This window comes from Electrophorus electricus, chromosome 10 (assembly GCF_041902795.1).
Source record: "Electrophorus electricus isolate QZ-2024a chromosome 10, ASM4190279v1, whole genome shotgun sequence".
Classification (NCBI taxonomy): domain Eukaryota; kingdom Metazoa; phylum Chordata; class Actinopteri; order Gymnotiformes; family Gymnotidae; genus Electrophorus; species Electrophorus electricus.
In genome coordinates this window covers 15,248,845-15,273,276 of record NC_137506.1, presented here as the reverse complement: position 1 = coordinate 15,273,276, position 24,432 = coordinate 15,248,845, and the positions used below count along the sequence as shown (strand labels likewise).

General features: G+C 42.2%; 3 protein-coding genes across 9 annotated transcripts in view; 2 read left to right on the top strand and 1 right to left on the bottom strand.

Annotated features, from left to right (window-relative positions):
• The window catches only part of emilin1b (elastin microfibril interfacer 1b), a 24,960-nt gene extending 17,441 nt beyond the window's left edge, over positions 1 to 7,519 (top strand). Inside the window, exons 3-8 of the mRNA XM_026999843.3 lie at positions 962 to 1,176; positions 1,298 to 3,466; positions 3,694 to 3,783; positions 4,234 to 4,251; positions 4,552 to 4,686; positions 5,531 to 7,519. Coding sequence (XP_026855644.2) covers positions 962 to 1,176; positions 1,298 to 3,466; positions 3,694 to 3,783; positions 4,234 to 4,251; positions 4,552 to 4,686; positions 5,531 to 5,853 — 2,950 coding nt within the window. The 3' untranslated portion in view covers positions 5,854 to 7,519. The remainder of the gene's footprint in view (positions 1 to 961; positions 1,177 to 1,297; positions 3,467 to 3,693; positions 3,784 to 4,233; positions 4,252 to 4,551; positions 4,687 to 5,530) is intronic.
• Positions 7,520 to 7,933: 414 nt separating this feature from the next.
• On the bottom strand, positions 7,934 to 13,398 carry khk (ketohexokinase). 7 transcript variants are annotated; one of them, XM_026999845.3, is made up of 9 exons: positions 13,235 to 13,398; positions 12,917 to 13,033; positions 12,431 to 12,565; positions 11,913 to 12,047; positions 10,892 to 10,964; positions 10,589 to 10,738; positions 10,121 to 10,209; positions 9,719 to 9,876; positions 7,934 to 9,448 (listed from the first exon to the last, which is right to left on the bottom strand). In XM_026999845.3, the coding sequence occupies exons 1-9, from the start codon at positions 13,324 to 13,326 to the stop codon at positions 9,360 to 9,362; spliced, it is 1,038 nt and encodes a 345-aa protein (XP_026855646.2). In that variant the 5' UTR covers positions 13,327 to 13,398; the 3' UTR covers positions 7,934 to 9,359. The 7 variants fall into 7 exon arrangements, with proteins under 7 accessions (XP_026855646.2, XP_026855645.2, XP_026855649.1 ...); XM_026999844.3 differs by having other exon boundaries at positions 7,934 to 9,876; XM_026999848.3 differs by lacking the exon at positions 11,913 to 12,047.
• A 149-nt stretch (positions 13,399 to 13,547) lies between these two features.
• Positions 13,548 to 20,164, top strand: ankef1b (ankyrin repeat and EF-hand domain containing 1b). The gene is made up of 10 exons (XM_026999902.3): positions 13,548 to 13,940; positions 14,285 to 14,660; positions 15,240 to 15,439; positions 15,918 to 16,067; positions 16,264 to 16,387; positions 16,870 to 17,695; positions 17,980 to 18,206; positions 18,359 to 18,522; positions 18,615 to 18,743; positions 18,845 to 20,164. Exons 2-10 carry the CDS (start codon positions 14,285 to 14,287, stop codon positions 19,001 to 19,003), a joined length of 2,355 nt encoding a protein of 784 aa, XP_026855703.2. The 5' UTR covers positions 13,548 to 13,940; the 3' UTR covers positions 19,004 to 20,164.
• The last annotated feature ends 4,268 nt before the right edge of the window (positions 20,165 to 24,432 follow it).

Sequence of the window (24,432 nt, the reverse complement as noted above, 5' to 3'; positions counted from 1 at the left end):
CATCGCTCCAGCACAGCCTCGGAAATGCCATCATTACCCAGTACTCCCATCACACCCCCTGACACTCACATCTCATCCCCAGCAGTGCTGTGATCATCGTTAACAAGCTAAAGGACAGCTAGCACTGTCTAGCAACACTGTGCATGGCAACAGTGTAGGTCTGAGAATCTAAATATACACTTACAGTATGTATCTAAGAGAGGGTTTTTGTTTTGTTTTTTTTATAAATGGCTGGTGGGTGTAAATGTTTCTACAAAATGAGATGTAGAAGAAAGCAGCCTAGAGACTGGCATGTGATCATACTGAAACGCTCACAGTAATTCTCAGTTACTGATGCGTCATTTTATCATTACACCCATCGGGTAACTCTCAGCATGGCTGCACAGTGTGTTCACTCTCCTGCAATCAGCGTGAGCAGTGCATCACCTTGAACAGCTGAGTAGCAGATGCTTGTCCTACACAAATATAAAAAACACAGACATAAAAAGGAATAAAGACCAGAGTGTATGCCTGTTCACACACAGGGAATTAATTGTGAAATATTTATTTTCCTCTTAGCTTTTGGGAGAAAATAACATTCCCTGTATGAAATCCAGGCTTGGAGGAGCAGGGGTGTAAAACAACACTTTGGGAACATATTTTGGCAGTTATAATCTGTTTCAACAGAGAGCGGATGTTAAAAGCGTTAGCAGAGTTGGTTTGACTACAGTAGGACTGTTACTTGCTGAAAATGTTTAGAGATTACGATAAAACCTAATAAAAAAATATGAATAGTGTGACGCTACTAACACCACTAGTGAAATCCTCAAGGGTTATTTAAAAGTTTTAAGGTCTAGATGTTTTATCTTTCTGAAAAAAATGAGAAGTATATGGTGATAATTTTTTCATAAAAGAGGTAATGTTCTTCATTAGATGTTTAATTTTATTGCTTTTGTTTAATACTGTGCTTTTTATGTTAAAGGTATCATACCTACATGAGGCCAAGATATAAAGTGGCCTACAAAATGGTCACAGAAATGGAATGGAAGTGTTGCCACGGTTATAGTGGAGACGACTGTAATGATGGAGTTGACGGGGGATCTGTCACTCAGATCTCCACAGCCAGACCCTGGCCAAAACCTTCAAACCCTGGACATGCAGGCACAGCTACAGGACATGGGCAGAGTGGAGGACCTGGTTAGTGACCATCTTCAGTAACCCTAAACTGAAGCAACTGAATCATTTGACTGTAATATGTAATAAGGCTATTCAATTCAAATTGTAAATTGTGTAAACAATGTGACACTTGTGTGCTTAGGGAGAGGTGACAGTGACAAGATGAAGCACCTAGAGGACAAAATCCAGAGTTTGACAAAAACCATTAACGAACTGCAGTCGACGTTACACAGCGTGACGGAGAGGATGGAGGAAGAACTGCGGAAGCCCCCTGCTGACGCTGCCCAGCCTGAGATGAAAAAGACCATTCACAGCATCCAGACCAAACTAGACCAGCTGGATAACAGAACTCAAGCTCATGACAAAACTTTAGTCAGTATCAACAACCACCTGGTGAATGGCAGAGGAGGGGGGACTGATCTGACGGGGGGTGGTAGTGGCCACGATGACAGGTTCAACACTATGAAGGAGGAGATTCTGCGTGAGCTGGAGCACAGGGTCGCGCTGTCCTGCTCGGCCTGCCAGGCAGGGGTGGACGACCTGAGGAGGCAGCAGCAGTTAGACAGAGAGAAGATGCAGGCTCTGGAAAAGCAGATTAATGCCATTGAACAGTGGCACCCTCAGGCCCTGGATGGTTTGAGTCGCGCTCAAGGCTGCTGTGATGTGGTCATAGACTTCAGAGCAAGACTCAATGACATGGATGAGAAGATTGGCTCGATGTCAGAGACTTGCAATAGCCTGCAGAATCGACTGGACAAAGAGCTCAGAGAAGATGATGGCAGCGGGAGTGTTGGAGGAGTAGGGGGTGGAGGAGGTGGAGGTGGAGGAATAGGTGGAGAAGGAGGAGGACCAAGAATAACAGATGACACAGGACTAGGAGGTGGAGTAGCACCAAAAATAACAGAGGACACATTTAACAGTTATCTGCGAGACCTGGAGAGGAAACTTAACATCTCAGAAAATGATTTGGAAGATTTGTTCCAAAAAGGGCTGAGAGACCTACACAACAATATCAAAAGCCATCTTGAACAGCAAGATTACAAAATTTCACTAGTAGATTTAGACATAGGTCTTGTAAAAGAGAATGCGTTTGATCTCGACAAGCGGCTGCACCAGCTGGAGAATGTCACGTCCCACATAGAGAGGGGGATAACTGGGTGCTCTTTGTGCTCTGGCCCTGAGGGCAACTCTGGAGGTGCTTCTGCCCCTGGCTCAAGAAGACCCTCAGGGGGAAGTGACATCAGCTCTAATGACACAGTGAAATCTCTGGAATGGAGAGTTTTTGCCAATGAGGATGAGATCAAGAGGTTTGACACACGACTCAAAGACCTCTCTGTGTCTGGGGACTCCCTCTTGACTAAGGTGAATGACCTCAGCCATGACATCAACCAGATTTTAGCACTGACCGGGGAGCACTTCAACAGAATCGTTACAGAGATTGGGAACTGTGATCTTTGCAGAACAGTTCAGGATGATCTGAGGGAGCTAAAGAACATTACAAACCAAGCTATGGACAAGTGTCAAACTGATATTAATTCCATAAAGGGCAAAGTGGATTATGAGCAAACAGCATGCTCAGATGTGTGCTCTCACCTGCAGGAGGAAATGACTAAACTTAAACAGGAAGTGCACAAATGCAACGGGCAATGTAAGATCAGTATGGAGACTCCAACAGGAACTGGAACAAGTGCCCTGGATGACCCCCAGAAACCTCTAGATGGCCACAGCGTCATCGGCAGCAACAACGGCAACCTCAGATCAATCCAGGGAGAGCTGTCAGAGGTCATCTTAACTTTCAGCTCCATCAACGACACGCTGAAAGGGCTGGAGCACAGCGTCCACAAACACGATAGCGTCATTACTGACCTGGGCAACACCAAGGACAAGATCATCTCAGAGATTGACAAGATCCAGCAGGAGGTGACAGAGCATATAGAGGACAGCAAGATACGCTTTGACAACATAGATCAGGATGTGAGGCGCTTCGGAAGCTTTGTGGTAGAGACGGGTGACTGTAAGAGGACCGGCGAAGGCCTGGACAGGAGGCTATCTAAACTTGAGGCAGTGTGTGGCCGGCTGGACTCTGTATCTGAGAACTTACAGAAGATCAAAGAAGGCCTTAACAAGCATGTGTCCAGCCTGTGGAACTGTGTCAATGGGCTCAACGCCACAGTGACCTCACAAGGCGGGCTCATTGATACCATCCAGAACACACAACTGGACAGTATCCATGGCAAGGTCAAGCAGATCAACTCATCACTGCTACATGTTCTTAAGCAGTTCCAGAGCATAACTGAGCAAGACCTAACAGGTTTGTCTTTAAAAATGTGTGACATTTACATTTGAATGCAGGTAAAACCATATCATGGCATCAAAAATATTACATGCATCTTAGATTAAAAAAACTTGTGAAATGAATATAAAAACAAAACCAAAAAGCAGATATAGTTCAGTGGTCAGATGAGCTAACCATCAATATTCCACCAAGGTACTCATAAAGTTATTTTATGTTGTTAAGAGCCTGATGTCTGATTGCAGGTCTACCTGGGCCACCAGGACCTCCTGGACCACAAGGAAAGGAAGGCGCACAAGGTAGACCAGGTGTGGATGGCCCAAGAGGACCCCCAGGTAACAAACCTCTTTTGCATTACCCATATAAGACACAGCTAACTTTGCTACATGAGTAATGGTTCATTATATATAACACTAATTACTGAAGCATACTGACCTCCTCTGCTCCTGGAGATCTAGTACCCTGCAAAGTTTGATTCCAACCACAATACACCACATATGATTCATCTAACTTCTGTTTTCAGAAGTCTCTGCTTATCTGAATGAGGTGTGGTAGATTTGGGTTAGTAGTAAAATCTTCAGTGCAGAGTGTGTTAGTGACCGCTGAACTAAAGTATCATTATAAAGATCTTCCTCTCGCTGTGAATAAAGAGAATTTGTCCTCACATTATTTTCACAAATTACATTTTATGGTTCGTATGGCACATTTTGTAAAGCTGTTCTGTGACTATCTATTTGCTTAACACATAAAACTAACTCCTCACATTTTGAACTTTCTTGTTTCAGGTCTCAAGGGTGAAAAGGGTATGAACTTTATTTTCTCAAAATTCTTCTGACAGCTTAACTTTGGTTAGAGCCCTACAACTATTTTAATGTTGCCAATCAAACTGGAGCTGGCAAGGGTCATTAGATGTCAGTGAGGTGTGTGTGTGTGTTGGAGAGGGGGATCTGTTACTGTGTGGTTGGTTAATTGGTTCATGATCAGTGTCATGTTAACAGCTGGGTATTTACAATGAGTTACATCTATCTATCAAATAATATAATTATTGTGTATGTGAATGAATAATATAATATATTTGTGTGTGTGTGCATGTGTGTGAATAGGTAATCCAGGTGCAGACGCCCTCCTACCTCATATCTCCTTCTCTGCCGCTCTCACTAATCCCATGTTTACTGCTGGAACTATAATCTTTGACAAGATCTTTGCTAACAAAGGAGAATTTTATGATCCACGAACAGGTAAAGTTTAATGCACATTAATTAAATTCATTGAAAAGACATTGCTATTCTGTTCTTGACTTACAAAAGATATCCAACTGAAATAATGCAATTTTGTGCATTAGAAAAATTGCAGTCAGAACAACCATGTCAATAGAGCAACAGAAAATAAACAACAGCTGAAGAATTCTTGCACCAGAGTTGGTCAAAAATTTACTATTTTTAAAAGCCAGACTTTTTTGACATACTTACTCTAGCTTATACTTACCCAGAACTTATGGAAAATCAAATTTTAGCACAACCATATACTTTATATATGTATATGTTTTAGTTTTTTTAAATCTTTTAAAGCAATCTTTTATCTTTTTTGCAATGTGTTTCCAGGTTGTCTGTTGATCATTCTATTCTGATTATTGACCATATAATAACCATATAACTGTAAAAGTTTGATAATTTGGAAAGCATGATTCATATAATTTTCAGATTTTTACTTGTGACCTTTATGACCTTATTTGTTGATTGGTCAAATTTAAATAAGTATATCAACTGGGTGACATAAATTCACAAGCCTAATGAAACACTGGCAGGCTTCTTATTACTGCAACCTCAGTGAGGACTTTCTGCATAATTATAAATTAAGCTGGCGGGTTTTTTATTACCGCAACCTCAATGAGGACTCCCTGTGAAATTATAAATGAGGCTGGTAGGCTTTTTATTACCTTAACCCCAGTAGACTTCCTGCATAATTGTAAATAGGCAACAACAATTTTAATAAGGTATAGGCTTTAAAAAAAACATCCAAACCTGATGAATAATTAAAGGACCAAACATGGTAAACTTACCCACCCATCTTTCTGGCCCACAGGGATCTTTACAGCACCAGTGGATGGCCACTACTTCTTCAGCGCCATTCTCACAGGCTACAAGAACGAGAAGATCGAGGCTGTGCTGTCCAAGTCGAACTACGGCGTAGCGCGCGTTGACTCGGCTGGCTACCAGCCTGAAGGCCTAGAGAACACACCGATGGCAGAAGCCAAACCCACACCAGGGTCTCTGGCCGTCTTCAACATCATCCTGCCGCTGCAGATGCAGGACACTGTCTGCATTGACCTGGTCATGGGCAAACTGGCACACTCGGTGGAGCCTCTCACCATCTTCAGCGGGGCACTCCTCTACGAGGACGTGTAGGAGGCCGGGAGGTCCTGGCCAGACGGAGCAGGGTGACCCACGCGAGTCCCCAGGCAAATGACAACCAGCGAAATGACGGTGACAGAAAATGGCCCGCTGAGTGATGACTACCAGGTGGAGATGATTTTTCCCTGGTGTCAATATCAAACCCACTGATGTTGTTAAACTTGTGAACTCCTTGGAGACAAAATATGATTTTAAATGGAGGAACTTGCTCCTGATATGTTATCTTAGCCCTTTTGGACAAGTGTTGTAACAGATACTACTGCAAGTTTTTATTGGTTATTGATGACAATGTTATTATTGATATGCCTTTATTTTATATGAATCACAGGCATGGGTTTTGAATGATTGATTTGTGATGCACCAAAGCTGACCATGAGGTCTGTTTGACTTCCCAAGTGCACCACTGCAAAGTACTCACCTGCCAGTGTTAGACTCACAGTCAAGGTTTAGGGATGTGTGTGTGTGTGTGTGTGTGTGTGTGTGTGTGTGTGAGTGAGCATGTGAGCTTGTCCAGAAATAAGAGGGTTTCTTTTGATAATAAGAGAAATTCATATTGTGTTGTGAATGTTATTAATCATGTGCACCTTTCATACCTTTTAATGTTAGACTAGGAACATAACTTTAAACCTGTAATACAATGCAAATGGCTGTAGTACTGTGCGAGTGTCTGTAGTACAGGGTGAGTGTCTGTAGTACAGTTCAGTGACTTGGTGCTCTGGGGAGCCATGGGAATGTATGTCTTTCTCTGGGCAGTAAACCAAGCCATTAGTCATCATGAGAAGCACAAACGCAGCTCATCACTCAGACTGTAAAGGAAAAGTTCAGTGTGAAGAACAGTGTGAAGAGGTGAAGCTCCAGGTGGGGTGTGTCCATCTCACAGCAGGAGGAAATATCCTGGAATCGACATCTTTTCTAGTCAGGCACCACTCACTGAAAATGCTGCCAGAAACAATATGAAGTGATCTTATCATAAACACTACTTTGTGTTTGCTTTAAAAGAACCAATTGCCATCAGTAATGTGTTTACAAGAGTCTATATAGAACAGTCATGGCAGAAAGTTGAGAACAGAGTTTTCCTGTGAGCTTAGCATGGAAACATAGCCTAAAGGTTTGACTCATGAGCCAAAGATGACACAGAAAAGTCAGAGATGATTATCAAAGATTATAATTTTCTTCACTGTGGATCAACTTTAAAGTGCCTATAAATAGTAGCAGCATTAAAAATAAAGGGTGCTCTCTTACGCCCAGCTCTGTCTGTGCAACAGTAGAAGTGCCAAAGAACGGTGTATTTCATGGCAAGCCTTTTCTTTTGAAACTGAAAACTTTAAATGATACACTTCGAGATTACAATGTCTTAGTTTTCTGAAGCAGATGATAATCTTAGTTTGAAAAACAAGCAGATTATTTCTGTATGAAACTAAGGTTAGTGCCAAGTTATATGTGGAGGCTGCTATCACACAAATTTTCATTATGAGCTGTTTTTTTTTCCATTTCATACTGCAAGGACTTTTCATTTGTAAATGAAACAATGCCCTACACGTGAATAAATGAAACCACACCATCTTGGCTCATGTGAACTTCCTACTCACAGTTTAACCTGTGACCTTGAATGTGTATGTTGGCAACACATGTTTTAAATAAAGATATTTAATTTTACACATCTCTGTCTCTCCCAACCTTGGTTCTGTATGGTTCAGTTGTTGCCAAATCAATATTAATGTAGCGGGAAATGGCAGTTTTTTTTCACAGTGTGGGTTAATCGTATATTTTGCGACTCCACCTTTGAATTGTATCAAGAGGAGTTCTCCGTCAGTGGAAATGCAGCTTTGCTCAGTAAATTTGCACAGCATGTGATTTATGGGTAAACTCCATATGAGTTCTAGCAACAATTGTAAAAGTGAAATGTGATTGAGAACATGTTTGAAATGCAAATGACTCCTGTTTTTTTTGTTGAGATTTCTTTTATAGTTGCATGTAGAAAGACACATTTGGTCCATGCAATCATGGAAAGAGAAACATTTCTGGAGGACTATCATTAGACACACTGGGATTAAATTTACGATGCACAAAGATTCTTCTATTTTTTCAACCTTTGGCAAGGGTGTGACTCAATGTTCAGCCGAGGAGCACGCAGTGTCTGTACTGCCATGGTGTCCTTTGCACTTTCCATCAAAATTTTACAATGAAAAATAAAAAAAAATGATACACCTGTTAGACAGAAAAAAAACAAATGATTTTACATCTGAAAATGTGCTTACAGCAAAAGTTGGCATTTTTAAGCAGCCACTGCTATTTCTAGTACCTGATATGGTAGGTATCTGAATTCCCTAGAGAAGGGAATGTTATTGGTGTACACACTGTGTTAAGCGAAGGCAGAGATTAGCACTGCTGCCTCGTGGCTCCAGCAACCTAGGCTTGACTCCTGGCCCTGCCGCTGTGTGTGTGGAGCATGCACGTTCTCCCTGTGCGGGTTTCCTCCTCCCCCTCCAAAGACATGTTAGTTCACTGGTATGTCCAAAGTGGCCGGGTGTGAGTGGGTGTGTGTATGTCGGGATTCCATTGCAATCGCTGCAACGCATTACTCCTGTCCAGGGGGGGCACTCAGCAACCCAGAATTGGATTAAGCAGTTAAGAAGATTTCGAATGAATGAATACTGTATTAAGGCCCTGGTTTCTGTTTTTGATAAAGACAGAATTTGAGAATTACATCTGGGGAGCCATTCCCTAAAGCAACTCTAACAAATAGCATCTGTATTACTGTAAATGCAAAATTATTCAAAGATACTAAAGGTCAGCAGATACAGACTGCTGTGTGTTACTATCCAGCTGTGTAACTCAGTGTGGAATCATGTCACACATCCTGTTTACCTTTTATCTTTTCACTCACTGCAATGACAAGCAACTCCACACCAAGGGTAGAACATTACTGCTAAATGCTGACATCACTGAGTTTTTGCCTACCTTGTTCATTTTAATTATCAAAATACATCACCAATTTTTATCAATTAGTGTAGCCTAAACATATCTGTAGGACAGACAGACAGCTCAGTCAAAATGTAAGTGTAACTGTCCAGTAACACCTACATACTGAAGTAGGATAGAGAGGTTAAATTATAACTTAGATAATCAATTATTTTGGTTTATTTCATCTTTTGTCTTCTTAAAATTATATTCTTTACTTCTACACCTCTGAATGGAATAGTGTTAACTATCATTTCAAGCACACATTCTGAATCAAAAAAGGCAGACTCAAGAGTTAGTAAAGAGCAAAATCCTACTGATCATCCATAACAGCTGGTCTGCTGACCATACCTTTCATACCAAGATACAGAGAGGGTTTCTTCATTGTTATTCAGATATTGTTCAGTTCAGCAGTTTAGTGGGGAAATTATTACCACGGAGACATGGCCACGCTAAACTGCCATGTTTCCATCCTATAAGCAGGTCTTCCCAAGTTAAGCATCTGCTCCAAATCTTAGTTCCACTCATCTGCACTATATTCACTGCAGAATTCCATCGTATCCATGGATACCACACTTTTTGCCTGCAATCTGGCAACCAAATGTGAGAGCTTCCTGTAGACTCCCCCCTGCAGAACAGAGAGTAGAACAGAGCAGACACTTCATATGGCACACAATATAACTGTGCTGCTAAGTCAGTGGCCTGCCTTTATAGTGAAACATTTCTGATTGTTCATTAAAGTCAGGTAGAACAGAAAAGGTACTACAGCCAAGCCTGTATGAGCGCTGGCTTTCCTAGCAGCTTACTGCGAGTTTACGTGCTTCCCCCATGTCATAGGTATGGTGGTGGTATTCCGATTTGTGACTGGACTCTTGGCATGTACAAAAAACAAAGTTACCCCTTGACAAAGTGTAGATGACGGATGCATTAAACGTGTCCCCGGCCCCAAGAGTGTCCACTAGTCTCTCAGGTGGGAAGGCATCAGAGTGGACAAGCACCCCATCAGGACAAAGTGCATCTGCCCCCTTTTCTGCCCACGCACAGATGAGGACAGCCCTAAAAGAGATCAATATGAAACTCACTTGGCTCTGCACAACAATGAGGAGGATACACCGGAGGAAAGAGTACAACTGTGTCAGCACTGGCGTCTCTGAAATCTACAGACCTCTAGTGCCATCTATTGGCTACTTCATCAGGAACGCGAACACATTTCTCCTCTGTGTAATTTCATTGTTGTGGTACATTATAGTTGGTTCAGAACTGCTTTTGTTGCTTTTCCTTGTCAGTGTTGGTCACGTACCCCTTCCTCAACCGGCTGTAAAGACCTCTCAGAGCACTGGCAGCAGAATGGAAGCCGAAGTGTATGGCCACGTCCTTACTGATAAACACCTGCAAGACCAAAGAAAAACAAGTATATCACAGTATCAAGTAAATTATAAAGATGCATGTTCTAACCAGGAACGGCTATAAGCATGCAGAGGTCTTTATTTGTATACTTACAAAAAAGCAAAAAAGGTTTTGAAATGGTACACATTTACAAATATATACATTATTTGGGTCTAGTACACTAAACTTTCATTTCAAAAGGATAAAAAATGTAATTATTATACTTGCTGTTTACATCAAAAGCTTTCTATATTTTTTTTGCTCTGATAGTTTACTGCAGTTTAAAACCCTTCATATCTGTCATTAATAGACTTCTGGTTTGAATGTAAAAAAAATATTTGAAGGTGAAAATTCTCTTTAAACAACGTTTTGAAAGTCGTACCAGATCACCACAGGGGAAAAGTTGATAGAGAGGCTCTCGTGTCTTCTCGATCTCCACGGAGATGGTGATTCTGTTCTCCTCCCTCTGCTGCTTGCTGTTGTACTCTCTCACCTTCTCAATCATCTTTATCTGCTCCTCAGCATTGCGACCCTATTAATCACACAGAAGTGAGCTACGGCTGCCTGACTGGGACAGAATACTGCTGGAGCAGTTTGGTTCTAAATCAGTACAGCCCTCAGTAAGATAGTGAAATTCAGTCAAACTCAAAAAAAGCACAGTAAAAGACCTCTGGTTTGATCCCACCTCCCAGTGAATCCACTTGTACTGGCTCAAGTCCAGCTTCGAGAAGTCCTCTGCAGATACATCAGGCAGGTTTCTGAATAACAAAAGGGTTCAGACTATCACAGATATCTTCACAACAGTCACGCATCCAGCAAGACTGCTCCTGCTGATCATCTGTAACAATTTATGGAGTACGAGCTGTAATATCTAAACTGGCAAATGAACATCAATATTATATGACTTTATTGTAGCAAGAAGAACAACTTGTTCATGTTTATTGTCTAATTCTGGCTGTCGGCCACAGTCTGGTGTGTAGTAGAAACAGCTGCAGTAAAACTGGTTCAGTGCAAATTTATGAAAGGACAGTTAATCATCAATAAGGTGAACGATCTCAAACAAAATTCTACTGACTGAGCAAAAGAATCTTTTGATTAAACCTCTCCAACATCTACACAAATCTACAAAATCTAGGTACTAGTACAATACACAAGTTACAAGAGTTTTACTAACTTTACCTCTACCATCTTGGTAATCAAAAGTTATATTTGATTTTTTTTTGCCTATATAGTATATGCTTTATATTTGATATTTACATACTGATCATTTAATTTAATTTTATTTATCAACTGAAATGATGGAGAATTCAACTACAGTGGTGTCAGTGATCAGCATTACTGCATGCAGGGTGACAGCGGGTCAACAAGCCATCGTTAAATTTTGCCATTTACTGTAAAAATGAATTAGGTTGAATTAATATGGTGCCACTGCAGTAATATAAAATTATGATAACAACCACACACAAAAAGCAGCTGTGAGATTGAACAGCATTCAGATAATGTCATCATCTGACCCAAAGAGAGCATTCGTGTTCATTCTTGTTCAGAGTGATTTGAAGCAACATACACTCTGTTCTGACTAGGCATGCATTACACTACTGCATCAGATTAGTTTCTAGGCAGTGCAGTCAACTAGTCAGCGAATACTGAAGCACTGAAGGTTTTGATGGTCAGATGGTAGTTGAGACCCAACCTCGCAGCCTTACGTGTCTGAGAGAACGACAGTGCGTGTGCCCGTGGTGGGGCACACCACACAGCAGGCGCATGGCGTCTCGCCCCGTTCCTGCCAGGCCATGCCTGAAATGTCCACCCCACGCCGGACAAAGTCCCCCACGATGAAACTAATGCAGCAAAAACAGAAGGACATGATCCAATTTTTTTTAGCCTGACGGCTGTGCTGGGATCTCAGGCATGCCCTGCCGATGGCATGAGCAGAAAGACAGAGGAGGCCAGCAGGCTGCTAAGCTTGACCTGTGAATGCAGACCAAACATGCACCTATTCAAGCACAAACACCCCCCCTCCCCAGTGGTCACATCGCCACCTAGTGCTGAAACAGAGAGGCCCAGTGTGAACAGAGATTTGTTGGTTGTCCGAGGAATTCGGCTTCAACAGCAAAAGCACACGTGCACACACAACTAAATACTCAAAAACTCAAATGCAAAAAAAAAATTTAAATAAAGTAAATTTACACCATCACTCTCTCTTGTGCACACACACACAAACCTGTTCATGTGCAGGATGGTGCGACTGCCCGTGGTCTCATTGCTGATAACTACAGATGCTGGAAAGGAGCACCCAGTGTGCTCCAGAAGAAGAGAGATGTCAATCTTGTACATTTTAAAGTCATTCAAGATGAAGCTAAAGGAACAAATCAGTACAAGAAAGAGCACGCACACAAAACCACTTAAGTGGTATAATACTAACCACTTGACCAGTTTAACTAGTCTGGACTTAAGATTCAGTATGAAAAATGTGGCAACATTTGCCAAAGAGTTCTCACAAGATGCAGAAATCAAGGAAAGTGAAATACAGTGCAAAAAGGGAGAAATACACTCTAATTAATAACAGCTTCATAAAATAAACTGCAGTACTTAAGCTAACACTGGAAATACGAATGTCCAAATGCTACCTGTCTTTATAATGCGTTAGTTCCGAAATGAAACCAGGAAATAAAGTGTATTAACAACTGGTGGCGTAAATAATACTTACTCAGCTACGGGTCCGGGAGCGAGAGATCCCATGAAGGCACAGGGGGCCCCGAGCAGTGACAGCACCGTGCACGAGTTGGAGGCATTCCCACCTCGTTGCCAACGCTGAGACAAACACCTGTGCGCGAAAATGTTACGCTACTACAGTCACCCGGTATAACCGCACTGTCAGAGTTCAATACAATACACATGGCTGGAGTGAACTGTGCCTCACGCCCTTTATGATTCTGACTATTTTCTGCACTATGGCAGTGGCTCTCGCTTGCACGAGCTAAAGACAACATCTAGCAATGTCCCAAATCTGCTTCCCCACTCCAACCTGTTGTCGGTGTCCTCTTCCGGGTATTTATCCACAACGTTGATGATGTCCAGGCAAACTAACCCAACGCAAAGTATCTTTCCCTTCGCCATATTTTCTATATTGTGATAACTAGTGGAACATGGACTGGGGACGAAAGGTGAGGCATGCCACGCTCTGATTGGTCTAAACGCAGGGACAAGCGGAAGCCGTCGACATGGCCACTTCGTCTTACGAGAATTGCCGATTTTTTACGAAAAGATCAGCACGCGCGCCCAGGGAATTATTCGCACGTGCGTTGACGCTGGCGCGGAACTGCGAATTTCCGTGAACAGTGTAACAGTTGAACAGCATTGGGTGACAGGTTCTTTCACAAGTAAATTATACAGAAGATCGAAATGGCAGTCATATAATGTGTTCAGATAGTATGATATAAAAGTTGTGATTAGTCAACTGAATTATCACAACAACAAGAAAAGAACAATTTTAGTACGCTAATCATAGCAATGGGGACAACAGCAGACTCGTTTTTCTAGCACCTGTTGCTAGGGAGATATGAGAAACACGACAGTGCTTTGTTTACTGGATTTTTAGTAAGGAAATGCCAACGCGTAGCAGTTCGGCTTCTCTGCCAGTGGCCTCCTCATAATAATATCTCTCAAATCAAACTGTTCATTAAATTATATAGTTGAATGTTTTTTCGGCCCAGGCGCAGTAACATCAAAGGGTGAGTGTGCGGTTATTTTATATTGCTTTCTTTTGTATTAGCATTTTTACCGTTGTGATAGAGAGAAACTAAAATATTTCCAGATTACATGAAAATATTTTACAGATGTGAAAGACAGACATTTTATTTTCAGAATTTATGTTTAACCTAAAATAGTTACTAGATAGAATAGGCACATTCTACGCATGCCAGCTGCTGATGTTCTCCAGACTTTTATTCTGCATTACCTTGTTTCATATTATCAAAGATTTGTTGTGTTCTGAGCAGTTCTATGAATATTACAACACTCGAGAGATGCAGACCTGCAATCAGGCAATCGGGCTCTTTTTCTTTCCCATATATAGATGTGCCCAACAGGTGGCGCTGTAATTAGGAGCTCGGTGGCGGAGGGCCGTCTGGAGGCGCTGCAGATCTACAAACTCCTGCAGTTCGTGCGAGAGGGCAGCCACTCGCAGGTCGAGAAGATGGTACAGCTGGGTGTGCCCAACCTGATCAACCTCACGGAACCTGCTGAGGGAACGGGCGCTTTGCATCTGGCTTCAGTGGCCAACGACCTGAACATAGCTCAGTTCCTTCTGTCTCTTGGGGCATACCCCAACGTACAGGACAAAAGAGGCCGCACCCCTGTCATCCTGGCAACAGAGCTGGGTTATGACAGTATGGTTGACCTTTTAGCCAAAAACCATGCTAACATGAATGTGGTAGACAATGAGGGAAAAGGTGATCTTTTTGTTTTTCTGTGCCATGTTTAATGATGTGACTTTTGTCAGATAATTATATGGGAGAATAAGTGGATCTCTGCAGCTGATGTGTATGTGATTAAAGCGTTTTTTGTCATGCAACTTAAACTTTTGATTCTCCATTTTATAGTAACGTGTCTTAGCAGGCAAAAATATATCAAAGTACATGAGCGCTGTTTTCTCCATTTGTACACAATTTGTATATTTTAAGTTTTTGTACAAGTGATTGATATAATTTACATGGAAAACAGTCGTGCCACACTAGACAAAAGGCCATGAAGGCTATTTATTGATGTGCTTGTTTGTTTATTTTAAATTTGCAAGAATAAACAATTTGCGGATGAGCAAGAGAAAATATCAAACTGGCACAAACAGCCTCACTATAATTGATCTAAATCTGTGTTATTTTTTATACCTGGAGTGTCGTAAAGTCCTGTGTTTAGAAAGACATCTGTATGTCATTTAGCACAATAACATATCTTAATGTTGTCCTCCCATTTATTAGCTGGTTGTTATGATCTGACCCTCTCTTGTCTGTCTTATGCGTCTTTACATGCAGGAGCCCTTTTCTATTGCATATCCCCTTCAAAAAGGCACATGCGCTGCCTGCAGGTGGTGCTCAATAGCAAGGCAAACGTTAACAACGTCTCTAATGCTGGGAAACCAGTGTTCCTGATGGCATGTGAGCGTGCCACAGATTGTGAAAACATTTGCATGAGTATTTTGGAGAGAGGAGCTGACCCCAATGCCATGGATCAGGTTTGTTTTAACATTTAATACAGTTTTAATGGTGCTTTTCACAGGATGGTGTTTTTGGCATAAAACTTACCAAACTGCAGATCTAGAATCAGCTCTAGAGATCCGTCCAAGCATATCAGGATATGCAAGACAACAACAGGTTCTTTATTCTTTATTTTCATCTCCGATGCTTCTTCAGCTCTAAAAATGAGATTTTTCAATCTAAAATTTAAAATAAAATGATCTCCAGTAATGCAGTGGATAAGTGGTACAGAATGAGCATGACCATTTGTATATTTGCCTGCTGCACTGTTCACCGTCTGGTGCCCTCGTGTTCTTAGCCGCACCCAAAAAAAACCCAACAAAAACAAGAACTTGGCCAAGAAGTTAGAAAGCGGTTAGAAGGAGGTACTGGTTACAACAGACTGAGCTGTACCAAAGAAAAGGAGGCTAGCCAGACTCCAGACATAACTAGTGAGGTTGTGAGGTTTGCTTCCAGGCTACCGGCCGGACGGCTCTGATGGAGGCGGCGAGAGCAGGCGCTACGGCACTGGTGAGGGCCATCCTGCAGAGAGGTGGGAACCCAAATGCCCTAGACAAAAAGAGACAACACGCTGCCCACGAAGCGGCCAAAGGAGGCTTCTTTGAGGCATGATGCTCATTCTCATATAAGATTAGAACCCTATTAATGATGCTTATGATATTTGCTTGTAAATTTGTTTTTGATGAAAGGCAGTATAGAACAGGTTAGTGGTACTTTAGAACACAGAAAGAACACCTGTGTTATGTAAAATGTGTAAACCATGTGGCTCCTGATGGTGAAGGCTGTTCTACTCTGGGCTCAGGTGATACAGGTGCTGTCTGGCTATTCGGCTGACCTTGGGGTCATAGCCAAGGGTGGTAATACTCCTCTGCATTTGGCTGCAGCTGGTGGCTACACGGACTGCTGTAGATTCCTGGCACAAAGAGGTGTGATGGGACAATCTGGGAGTTTAGTGCCAAAAGTAATGTTTGGTGTCAAAGGTCTTCAGTGTCAGTGAGCTCTACTATCGAGTGTCAAAGGCACTAAGAAATCTAGAAACTAATGGAAGTAACATGAGACAAACCTCATCCTGCATGATTCACTCATAAGCTCGATGATAGCTAGCCACACTGTTTGTCTTGATGTAGGAATTAAATGTACAAGAGAATATGTAATGCTGTCCAGTTCCAGGATTACTGCCTTCACGTTATGTTATAATGTATGTAGTCACATTTTTTATATATATATATTTGCGTTCATATGCATCTACTTATGAAAGTGTTTAACATACATAATTATAGTCTTTTATTAATTTTTTTTGGATTCTGTTAGTTTTGTTTTAACTTAAAAGTACTCGGAACCAAATATTTTGCAGTCTAGAACTGGAAGCCCGAATGTGTGAAAATTCACCATGTATCTTTCAAACCAGGCTGCAACCCCAAATTGAAAAACCTTGACGGTCTGGTTCCGCGTCAGTTAGCCAAGGACAATGGCCACAGAGCAGCACTGAAGGAGCTGAAGAAGGCGGAGCACCTTCACACAAAGTTCTCCAAACCCGGGAGCCTCAACCCCAATGAACTGTGGGCCCTTGTTCTGCATGACTGGGCCTGCGAGCATGAGAGTGTCCTGCGCAAGGCCTTTGAGGAAGCAGGTGATCATCTAGACATCATCTCCACAGAGACATTCAGGTCTGTGCTGCAAGAGCATCATGCACCCATAGACCAGGAGAATCTGCAAAAAATTATCATGGCCCATGACAAAAAACAGGAGGGGATTATTAATATCAGTGACTTCTTCAAGGGTCTGAAGTACTTACAGAAAGCATTTGTCCAGTCCTCCTATGCCCCTAAAAAGAAGAAAGCTGGAAAAGGTGGAAAAGGAAAGAAGAAGGGTAAGACTGCCCCACCCCTGCCCATTTGCACTATGCCTCCCGAGCTGATGGCTCGTCGTGAGGATGGTGGGCCTCCGCGCTTCATGATCGAAAGGTACCAGCAGTACACGGACACCAGGCGTTTCAACCGGGACCGGCCCCCGATCCACCCTGTGGAAGACGACTCAGCCTGGTACATGGAGGAGCCAGAGAAGATCTACACGAACATCAACTACTGCGTGAAGATGGGAGACTTCGAGTCCCTGTGCCTAGCCTTCAGCCAGAACGTGCCCATGGATGTCAAGGACCGATTCTACAAGACGCCCCTGATGGCAGCCTGCAGCAGCGGTAGCTACCAGATGGCCCAGTTTCTTATTACGCTGGGGTGAGGAGACTTACATGTACCACGAGTCTCACCGTGTGTTCTTGTATGCAATTTAGAAAGGCCTCAACGTGGTTTAATCCAAACATCATGAGAGCTTGTTGGCCTGAGAGTGTCTGTGTCAAAAAGTTACAAAAACCATCTTTAATTTGATATTTTAATGGCTTACAAAATGTATTAATTTTATATTATATAAGAATATCATTTGTGTTTGAATATGTAGATGACGTGTCATCTGCTGTGTGTTGGTAGTGATAACAGTGCTTCCTGCCCCACCTCCACCCCAGGGCTGACGTGAACGCATGTGATCAGTTTAACTGGACCCCTCTTCATCACGCTTGCCATGCAGGCCAGATGGATATCATCGAGCTTCTGGTGCAGAGCGGCGCTATGGTGGATGCCGTCGCTCTGAACGGGGCCACCCCGCTCATGAGGGCCATTGAGAGCTGCAGACTCAGCTGTGTGGACTACCTCATCGGAGCTGGCGCCAAAGTCCAGGCTCAGAACAAGAAGGGTGATGCCCAGGGGTGCACTACCAGCCTTGCACACATGGGCACCCGTGGTGCTAATGTAGTTGCCCCTGCACACTGATCCCAAACCAGCTAGGTCGGGTGTAGTAGTCACATATGCATGCTTTTTTACAACTATAGAATTTGTTCTTTTCAGACCAAAACTGCTTAGACATCGCAAGGGTGTATGGTGATGAAAGAATCATTGACTTGGTGAGAACCAAGTTGGACTGCCTTCCGAAGCTTACCAAGGACACTAAGAAAGGAAAGGAGGAGAAACCATCTTCCAAATCCAAAGCAGCCTTTCCTGTCACATGGAAGGTGAAAGCTACAGGAAGATTTTTGCCTCTTTCTCCCTCTCATAGGGCATGGAATTGAAAGAGGGATTGATGTAATGTCTCTGTTTGCCAAAGGTGAGTACCGTTCTGCCAGCAACTGCTGAGAAGAGAGTGAACCTGAAAGAGAACATCATCACCATGAACCCGCACGTCACCATTGCACGAGTCGCTGACAAGCTCAACATTAGCTTTGCACCAAAAACTGTAAGTCACTTCCAGGACTCAAATGCTGGAGATCCTTGTGAGATCCAGGCCTGCGTGCCGTGGTGTGTTTTTGGTATCTTAATGTTTCCGGTGTGTTGTAGGTGTGGGGGAGGCAGCTGGCTTCCTCTGCTCAGCACATGGAGAGGAGGATGGAGAGGAGGAAAAACCTTTCCTATGAGGTGGACTTCAAGGACTTCCTGATGCCTTTTAATAAAAACATTGTGCGGAAGGCTTGGCAAACAGGAGGAGATGATGCCTGACGAGAAATCAGCAAAAGGACAAAACAGAGCTGCTCTGATTCATCAGCACTCAGTTCTGTTTCACGTCTACGACATATTATATGCAGTCCTAAGGTGGTGTGAAGCTAGGGTCTTATCCTTGGCATAATTTTAGAACTATTTCTATTTATAGTATAATTTGTCAGTTCCCTTGTGGAATACCTATGTATACAATGTTTTAAGAGTAAAATCTTAGTACATGACCCATAGTTGTCATTTAATCTTCATCTTGCTCTGCATTGTCCTTTCCTTCTAAAGTTGAGAAGACTTAAAAGAAACAAATAGAAGGAGTTCAGAAAGAAGGTCTCAGACCTTGTGGTTCTTCCTGTCCAGAGTTAAAAATAATGTTTGCTATAAACGACTTCTGATATTCAGTCATTGATAAGCCCAGTGGTCAGTGGTGTTGGTTGGCAGAGGTGCCGCCTGTTATCTGAACCCCCGAGTGAGAGCACCACCTGTTCTCTAGGCTATTTTCACCTCCCTAGCTCTACAGGCGTGCACTGCAGGCCCAGGCAAACTTGGCATGCACCACTGGTTCCCACAGTAGACAGGAAATAGGAGCTGAAGGAGGGGTGTGGTGACACATCTCTCAGGCTAATGCTTAAGGTTCTGCTCAAAATGCTCAGTTATTTAACAACCATTTCGCTTCGACCATCCTTTCGCATAAGACCCACGGACGTTTTTAAAAACTTGGCACGGTTAGGAAAGTAAAGACAAATGCCGTTACAAACACAACAATACGAATATGACAATGAATCATTTGTTGTTTATTTTTGTGTGGTAAACTTGATCACTGGAGCTTCCACGAGTGAAAGTGATGCAAAGTTAGAATGAACCAGGAGACATGGGAGTGACTCAGAGAGGGAGTGTTGGCAAGAGCTGTAGTTCAACAGGAGACAGTGGCAGTGTGTGAAGAAGGGTGAGCGGTGCTGTCGGGGTGAAATCAGTTCAGCTCATTCTTACATTAAGATCAAATATCTGCTGAGCAAAAAAAGAGGAGCCAGTTAACTTCCAAGCCACAGAATGAGGTCACAGCCTGCCACCAAAAACCTCGCAAAGGATTGGCACTAATAGATCAGAGCTCATGCCAAGGAACCATGCCATGATTGCTTTGACCGTTGGTCATTAAAATTTGAAAGCTTATTGTGTCACTGAGGTTTGATATTTGAAGTGGAAATGACCTGTGACCTGTACAGTGGACCTTCTTCCCAAAGTAGTGATGTTTATGTTTCATTTACATCCTGCTATCTCACCCCAATTGCTTTAATTGATGGTTAGCAGGGGGTGAAGTATTCATTTTTACTAATTCAAATTAACATGCACCTCTAAAATTAATGCACATTTTTCTACATATCCACTGCGGGGTTTGCTAAATCGAGATTGTTATTGTTCAATAAATTTCTAAGTATGTTTGAGATGCTGAGTCAGCATTGGTTTGGCTGATGAAGCTCTCACACAGTTTGTCATTTTACCCTGCTCTACGGGCAGTGCTGTGGGGAAGGGGATGGATCATGTAGTCATGAGGAATGCTACTTTGTAAACAATCAATGGTCACAGCTCACACATTAGGTGAGCACTGATTTACAGTGACTGAGGGAAACCTACTGAAGACTCATGCATGCTAGTACTGCTCAGATTAGTTTATCGCTGAAGCCTCTCTCTCCTAACAAGTCTTTTTTGCAATCATTTGCTATCCTGCATCCTCTAGGCAAGCCCTGGGAGGAGGGATCAAAGCTCCTCTATCCAGCTGAGCCCAGTGTGTGGAGGTCACCAGAGGATGAGGAGACATTAATCTACACTGTGTCACTGGCAGGTAATTAATCTGATGATCAGCCAGTCAGAGGTGCGGTGACCTCAGCTCCTAATCTCCCACGCTGCTGGAAGAGCGGAGTGGAAAGGTGGAGAGTGACAGAAAATCTGGCAGTGAATTAGACAGAAAAGCAATTGTGAAAGGAAGGTAGACAAAGGGAGAGAGGTCAGAGGAACGAGAGTCTATTGTCTAGGGTGTTTTGTTTGTTTGGTAAATGTATTGACATCATATGATATAGTAGCGTCTTAGTCAGCCCACACCCAACATTAAAGCACATGTAACCCTCTTACTTCCTATTCTAGTGAGCTCTCTCTTTAGACCACACAGGGACAGTGATGAATATGAAATATATGAATATACTGAAATCCTGTACATTCTCAGCAGGGTCCCTCCCACTTGCCTTTATGCATATTCATGAGTTCCTCAAGCCTCACAGAGGAAAGTGACATTCACCAATCTCTCTAAGAAGCAACTACAGGACGAATTACCATGTAAATGCAATTGACTGGTGTGTTTGCTTTACCCCATGCGATCCTCTTTGTTACTGGCCAGGTGTCTGTGGGAGGGCAATCAACTCTTTCAAAGCTGAAAGTATAATTTATTCTTGGGGAATATACAGTCAGTGCTGCAGAAATGTGTCAGATGTAGATAGATTCTGACTGATTATGATGCACACTCTCTACAAATGGGTAGCATTCTGAAAATGTGCTTTTTATTTCATACAAGCTGCCCCTGTATAATTATCTACTTCTGCAGTGGCGTATGTAATTAAACCCACACAAAGATGGCACATTGTTTCAGTGCCGTATTCACAGCTCCAAGTTGTTCTGAGACATGAGGACCAGTGACATGGAAAATTACACATATATCCCACCTTTCTGAACAGGAGCACCTCGGGAAATTGGCTCTTTTGATGTGTTATGAGGGTGGCATTGATTTCCCATAATTCTTACACAGCTGACTGATACAAAAAGAATGAGCGGATTGTGGGGGGGAATAAATGACCTTTATTTAGTAATATCATGGATCCTGTTAGATACTGTATGTGGTTGTGTCAGAATTCAAAATGTTTGAGCCAATATAAGTCATTAGAGGGTCTTTATTTAGGAATACAATTAAAATGTGAATGGCCCAAAGTGTCCTCTTCCTCTTCATTCTGAGACTGAGTCACTCCCCTTTGGCCAGTTCTGTAGTATGCCCCTGGCAAATAAAAAGATCTATAAGAGTTCTTTTGTGCCAAATGCAAACAAAGTTATTAACAAATAACTTTGCAGTCATGTAATTTGTGTAGTTTTGAAAGATGTCTACATGATATTTGTCTTAGATTGTGACTATACCTTTTCTTGAATATACCTTTTCTTGAAAATTATTTTCCTGCCTTGGCTGAACATTAATATGCACTCTAATTCCAAATTAAAGACAGCTGGTTGTGTCAAATATTTGTGAAATGCATCTGACCTTAAAAGCATTCCAGGTTTAGCTTTTTAGAGAAAACATCCATTTAACCAGTTCTTTTTGCACTTTAGGAAATCCAGGCTTTTGTGAAGAATCTGAAATTGGACAAAAGACATAATAACAAACCAGATTTCCATTCATTGTAAGATCCAGCCAGCACAGGGCATGGTTTTCTGTTCACTGACTGTTATGAAACTAGCAGTCCTTTCACATTTTTCGTGTAGTGTCACAATACTATCATATGCCAGAATCTCTGATTCTCCAGCTGTGTCTGATCAGAGTGTGACCTCTGTGATACTAGTACATGCTTTAGGGTGAGTCATGTAGCAGTGTATATTTATGATGGTTGCTCCCTGCCCCCGGAAACTCACACCACTCACAGACCACCCCCCCCCCCTGTTCACTTTCCTTTCAGCATAGTTGTGTTTTTATTATGGTGAATTTTGTCCTTCAGATGTCTCACAATGTTGTATTTCCATGTCATGACCTGTCTTAATGTGGGAGACATACATGGGAGAATCTGACATTGTCAGGTTATATTTAAAAAATCTCTCTCTCTCTCTCTCTCTCTCTCTCTCTCTCTCTCTCTCTCTCTCTCTCTCTCTCTCCCCCCCCCCCCCCCCGCCTTTTCTCAGGCATCTCATCTTTTGTGTCCTACACAGAAATGCAGGTCAACACAATACCTCATTCATACTAGCGCATTTCCAAAAGTCCTTTACACAAGTAAGTGGTATTGATCATTTCCCACTATCTGCCTCTGTAGAACTAGAGTGCATTTATCTGATCTTGCTCCAGTTAAGACAGCAGTGGAGTAGAGGTACAAGGGAGATTTAACCAGTGAAGGACAAGTCAAGTGATACACAGGACCTTATTTTTTAACTCCCATCATTTGTACCCAAAATCACAACTTGTTAACAAAATGCTTTGTGTTTTAAGCCTAAAGCTAAAATTGAATTGACCTGGGTAATTGAACTTCTCCTAAATATAATACTGTCAGTTATGAATATACACTTACAGCACACTTTAGAAACATTTATTAGAAAGACAGACATTAACAAAATTTGTTATCTACACAGTCTGTAATTGTGCACCTATAAAACTCATCTGCAAAATTGGTGTTTCTATTAAAGTGGCCAGGGCGTGTTTGTGCATGCAGGTGTTTCTAATAAAGATGGAAGTGAGTGAATATATACAACTTAAATCAAAAAGTTTCAAACAACTGTAGTGTGTAGAGTGCAGTACGTATGTACATTGTAAAAAAAAAAAAAAAGCTAAGTAAGCGTTTTATATTACAAGGTATAAAAACCGGAAATAAATGTACAGTATTTACTATGATAATACAACAATAATCCAACTGCGACCTTTTCCTAATCAAACAAGTGTATGTGTGATTCAAACATAAAGTGTATGTTGTGCCTATGAAAATGTTTGATTGGGCTCCTAAAATTTCTTACTCTACACATCTTCTCTCCACGCCACGCCCTCTTTTGGGGGGCGGGTGGGGGTCGTCAGATGGCGTCTCCATCTTTGTTGAGGGCAAGGTTACTTCGTTTCAGTCAATAGCATGGATATGAATTGGGAACGCTTCAACTGAAGCAACTCAGCGCGAGAGCAAGGGAAATCGCTTACAAGACAATAGTTTCATCTTTCGGTGGTCTCCCAAATACAAGGTAAATGATGGTTTTTCATTTTTTCTTACTCAGTCGTTGGCGGATCGTAGGGTCTCGCAATTAGTTTTACTTTATGACTATTCGATTTGAAGATGCCTCATTTTCATGCGTTACTTGGCCATGCGTTTCCAGGGTAAAGAGGACCGCGGGAGTTTTTCTAACCTGCCGAAGGTTACGTATTTTCAGTTGGAAATTCAAATGCCGAAAGCATTTTAGCCTCTACTAAACTCTTAGTTTGTACTTTTGTTTTATTTGTTCACACAAATCTTGGCTCGATAAAGTACTGTACTGTAATTAAGGGTAAACGATCGAATCTTAATTCGCTCGCAAAACGCCGGTAACTGTTGCCGTACCCAAAACGACCGTGTTCTCGAGCCCTGAGATTAAGCACCTTGGACAGCGCTCAAAATAAGTTCTAATATACCGGGTAGCATGATCTTTATTCTTAGGCAAAGTAATATAGTTGTAACGCTCAA

What these genes read in the sequence shown, in the direction of transcription:
- khk (XM_026999844.3), bottom strand. Translation starts at nt 13,326, where the DNA reads ATGGCGAAGGGAAAGATACTTTGCGTTGGGTTAGTTTGCCTGGACATC. An exon ending in GCTCCCGGACCCGTAGCTGA is followed by an intron (nt 12,566 to 12,916) that starts GTAAGTATTATT and finishes TTGTTCCTTTAG; the next exon opens with CTTCATCTTGAATGACTTTA. An exon ending in TACAGCCGGTTGAGGAAGGG is followed by an intron (nt 9,877 to 10,120) that starts GTACGTGACCAA and finishes GATCTCTTTTAG; the next exon opens with GGCTGTCCTCATCTGTGCGT.
- ankef1b (XM_026999902.3), top strand. Translation starts at nt 14,285, where the DNA reads ATGTGCCCAACAGGTGGCGCTGTAATTAGGAGCTCGGTGGCGGAGGGC. An exon ending in TAGATTCCTGGCACAAAGAG is followed by an intron (nt 16,388 to 16,869) that starts GTGTGATGGGAC and finishes CTTTCAAACCAG; the next exon opens with GCTGCAACCCCAAATTGAAA. An exon ending in CAGTTTCTTATTACGCTGGG is followed by an intron (nt 17,696 to 17,979) that starts GTGAGGAGACTT and finishes CCTCCACCCCAG; the next exon opens with GGCTGACGTGAACGCATGTG.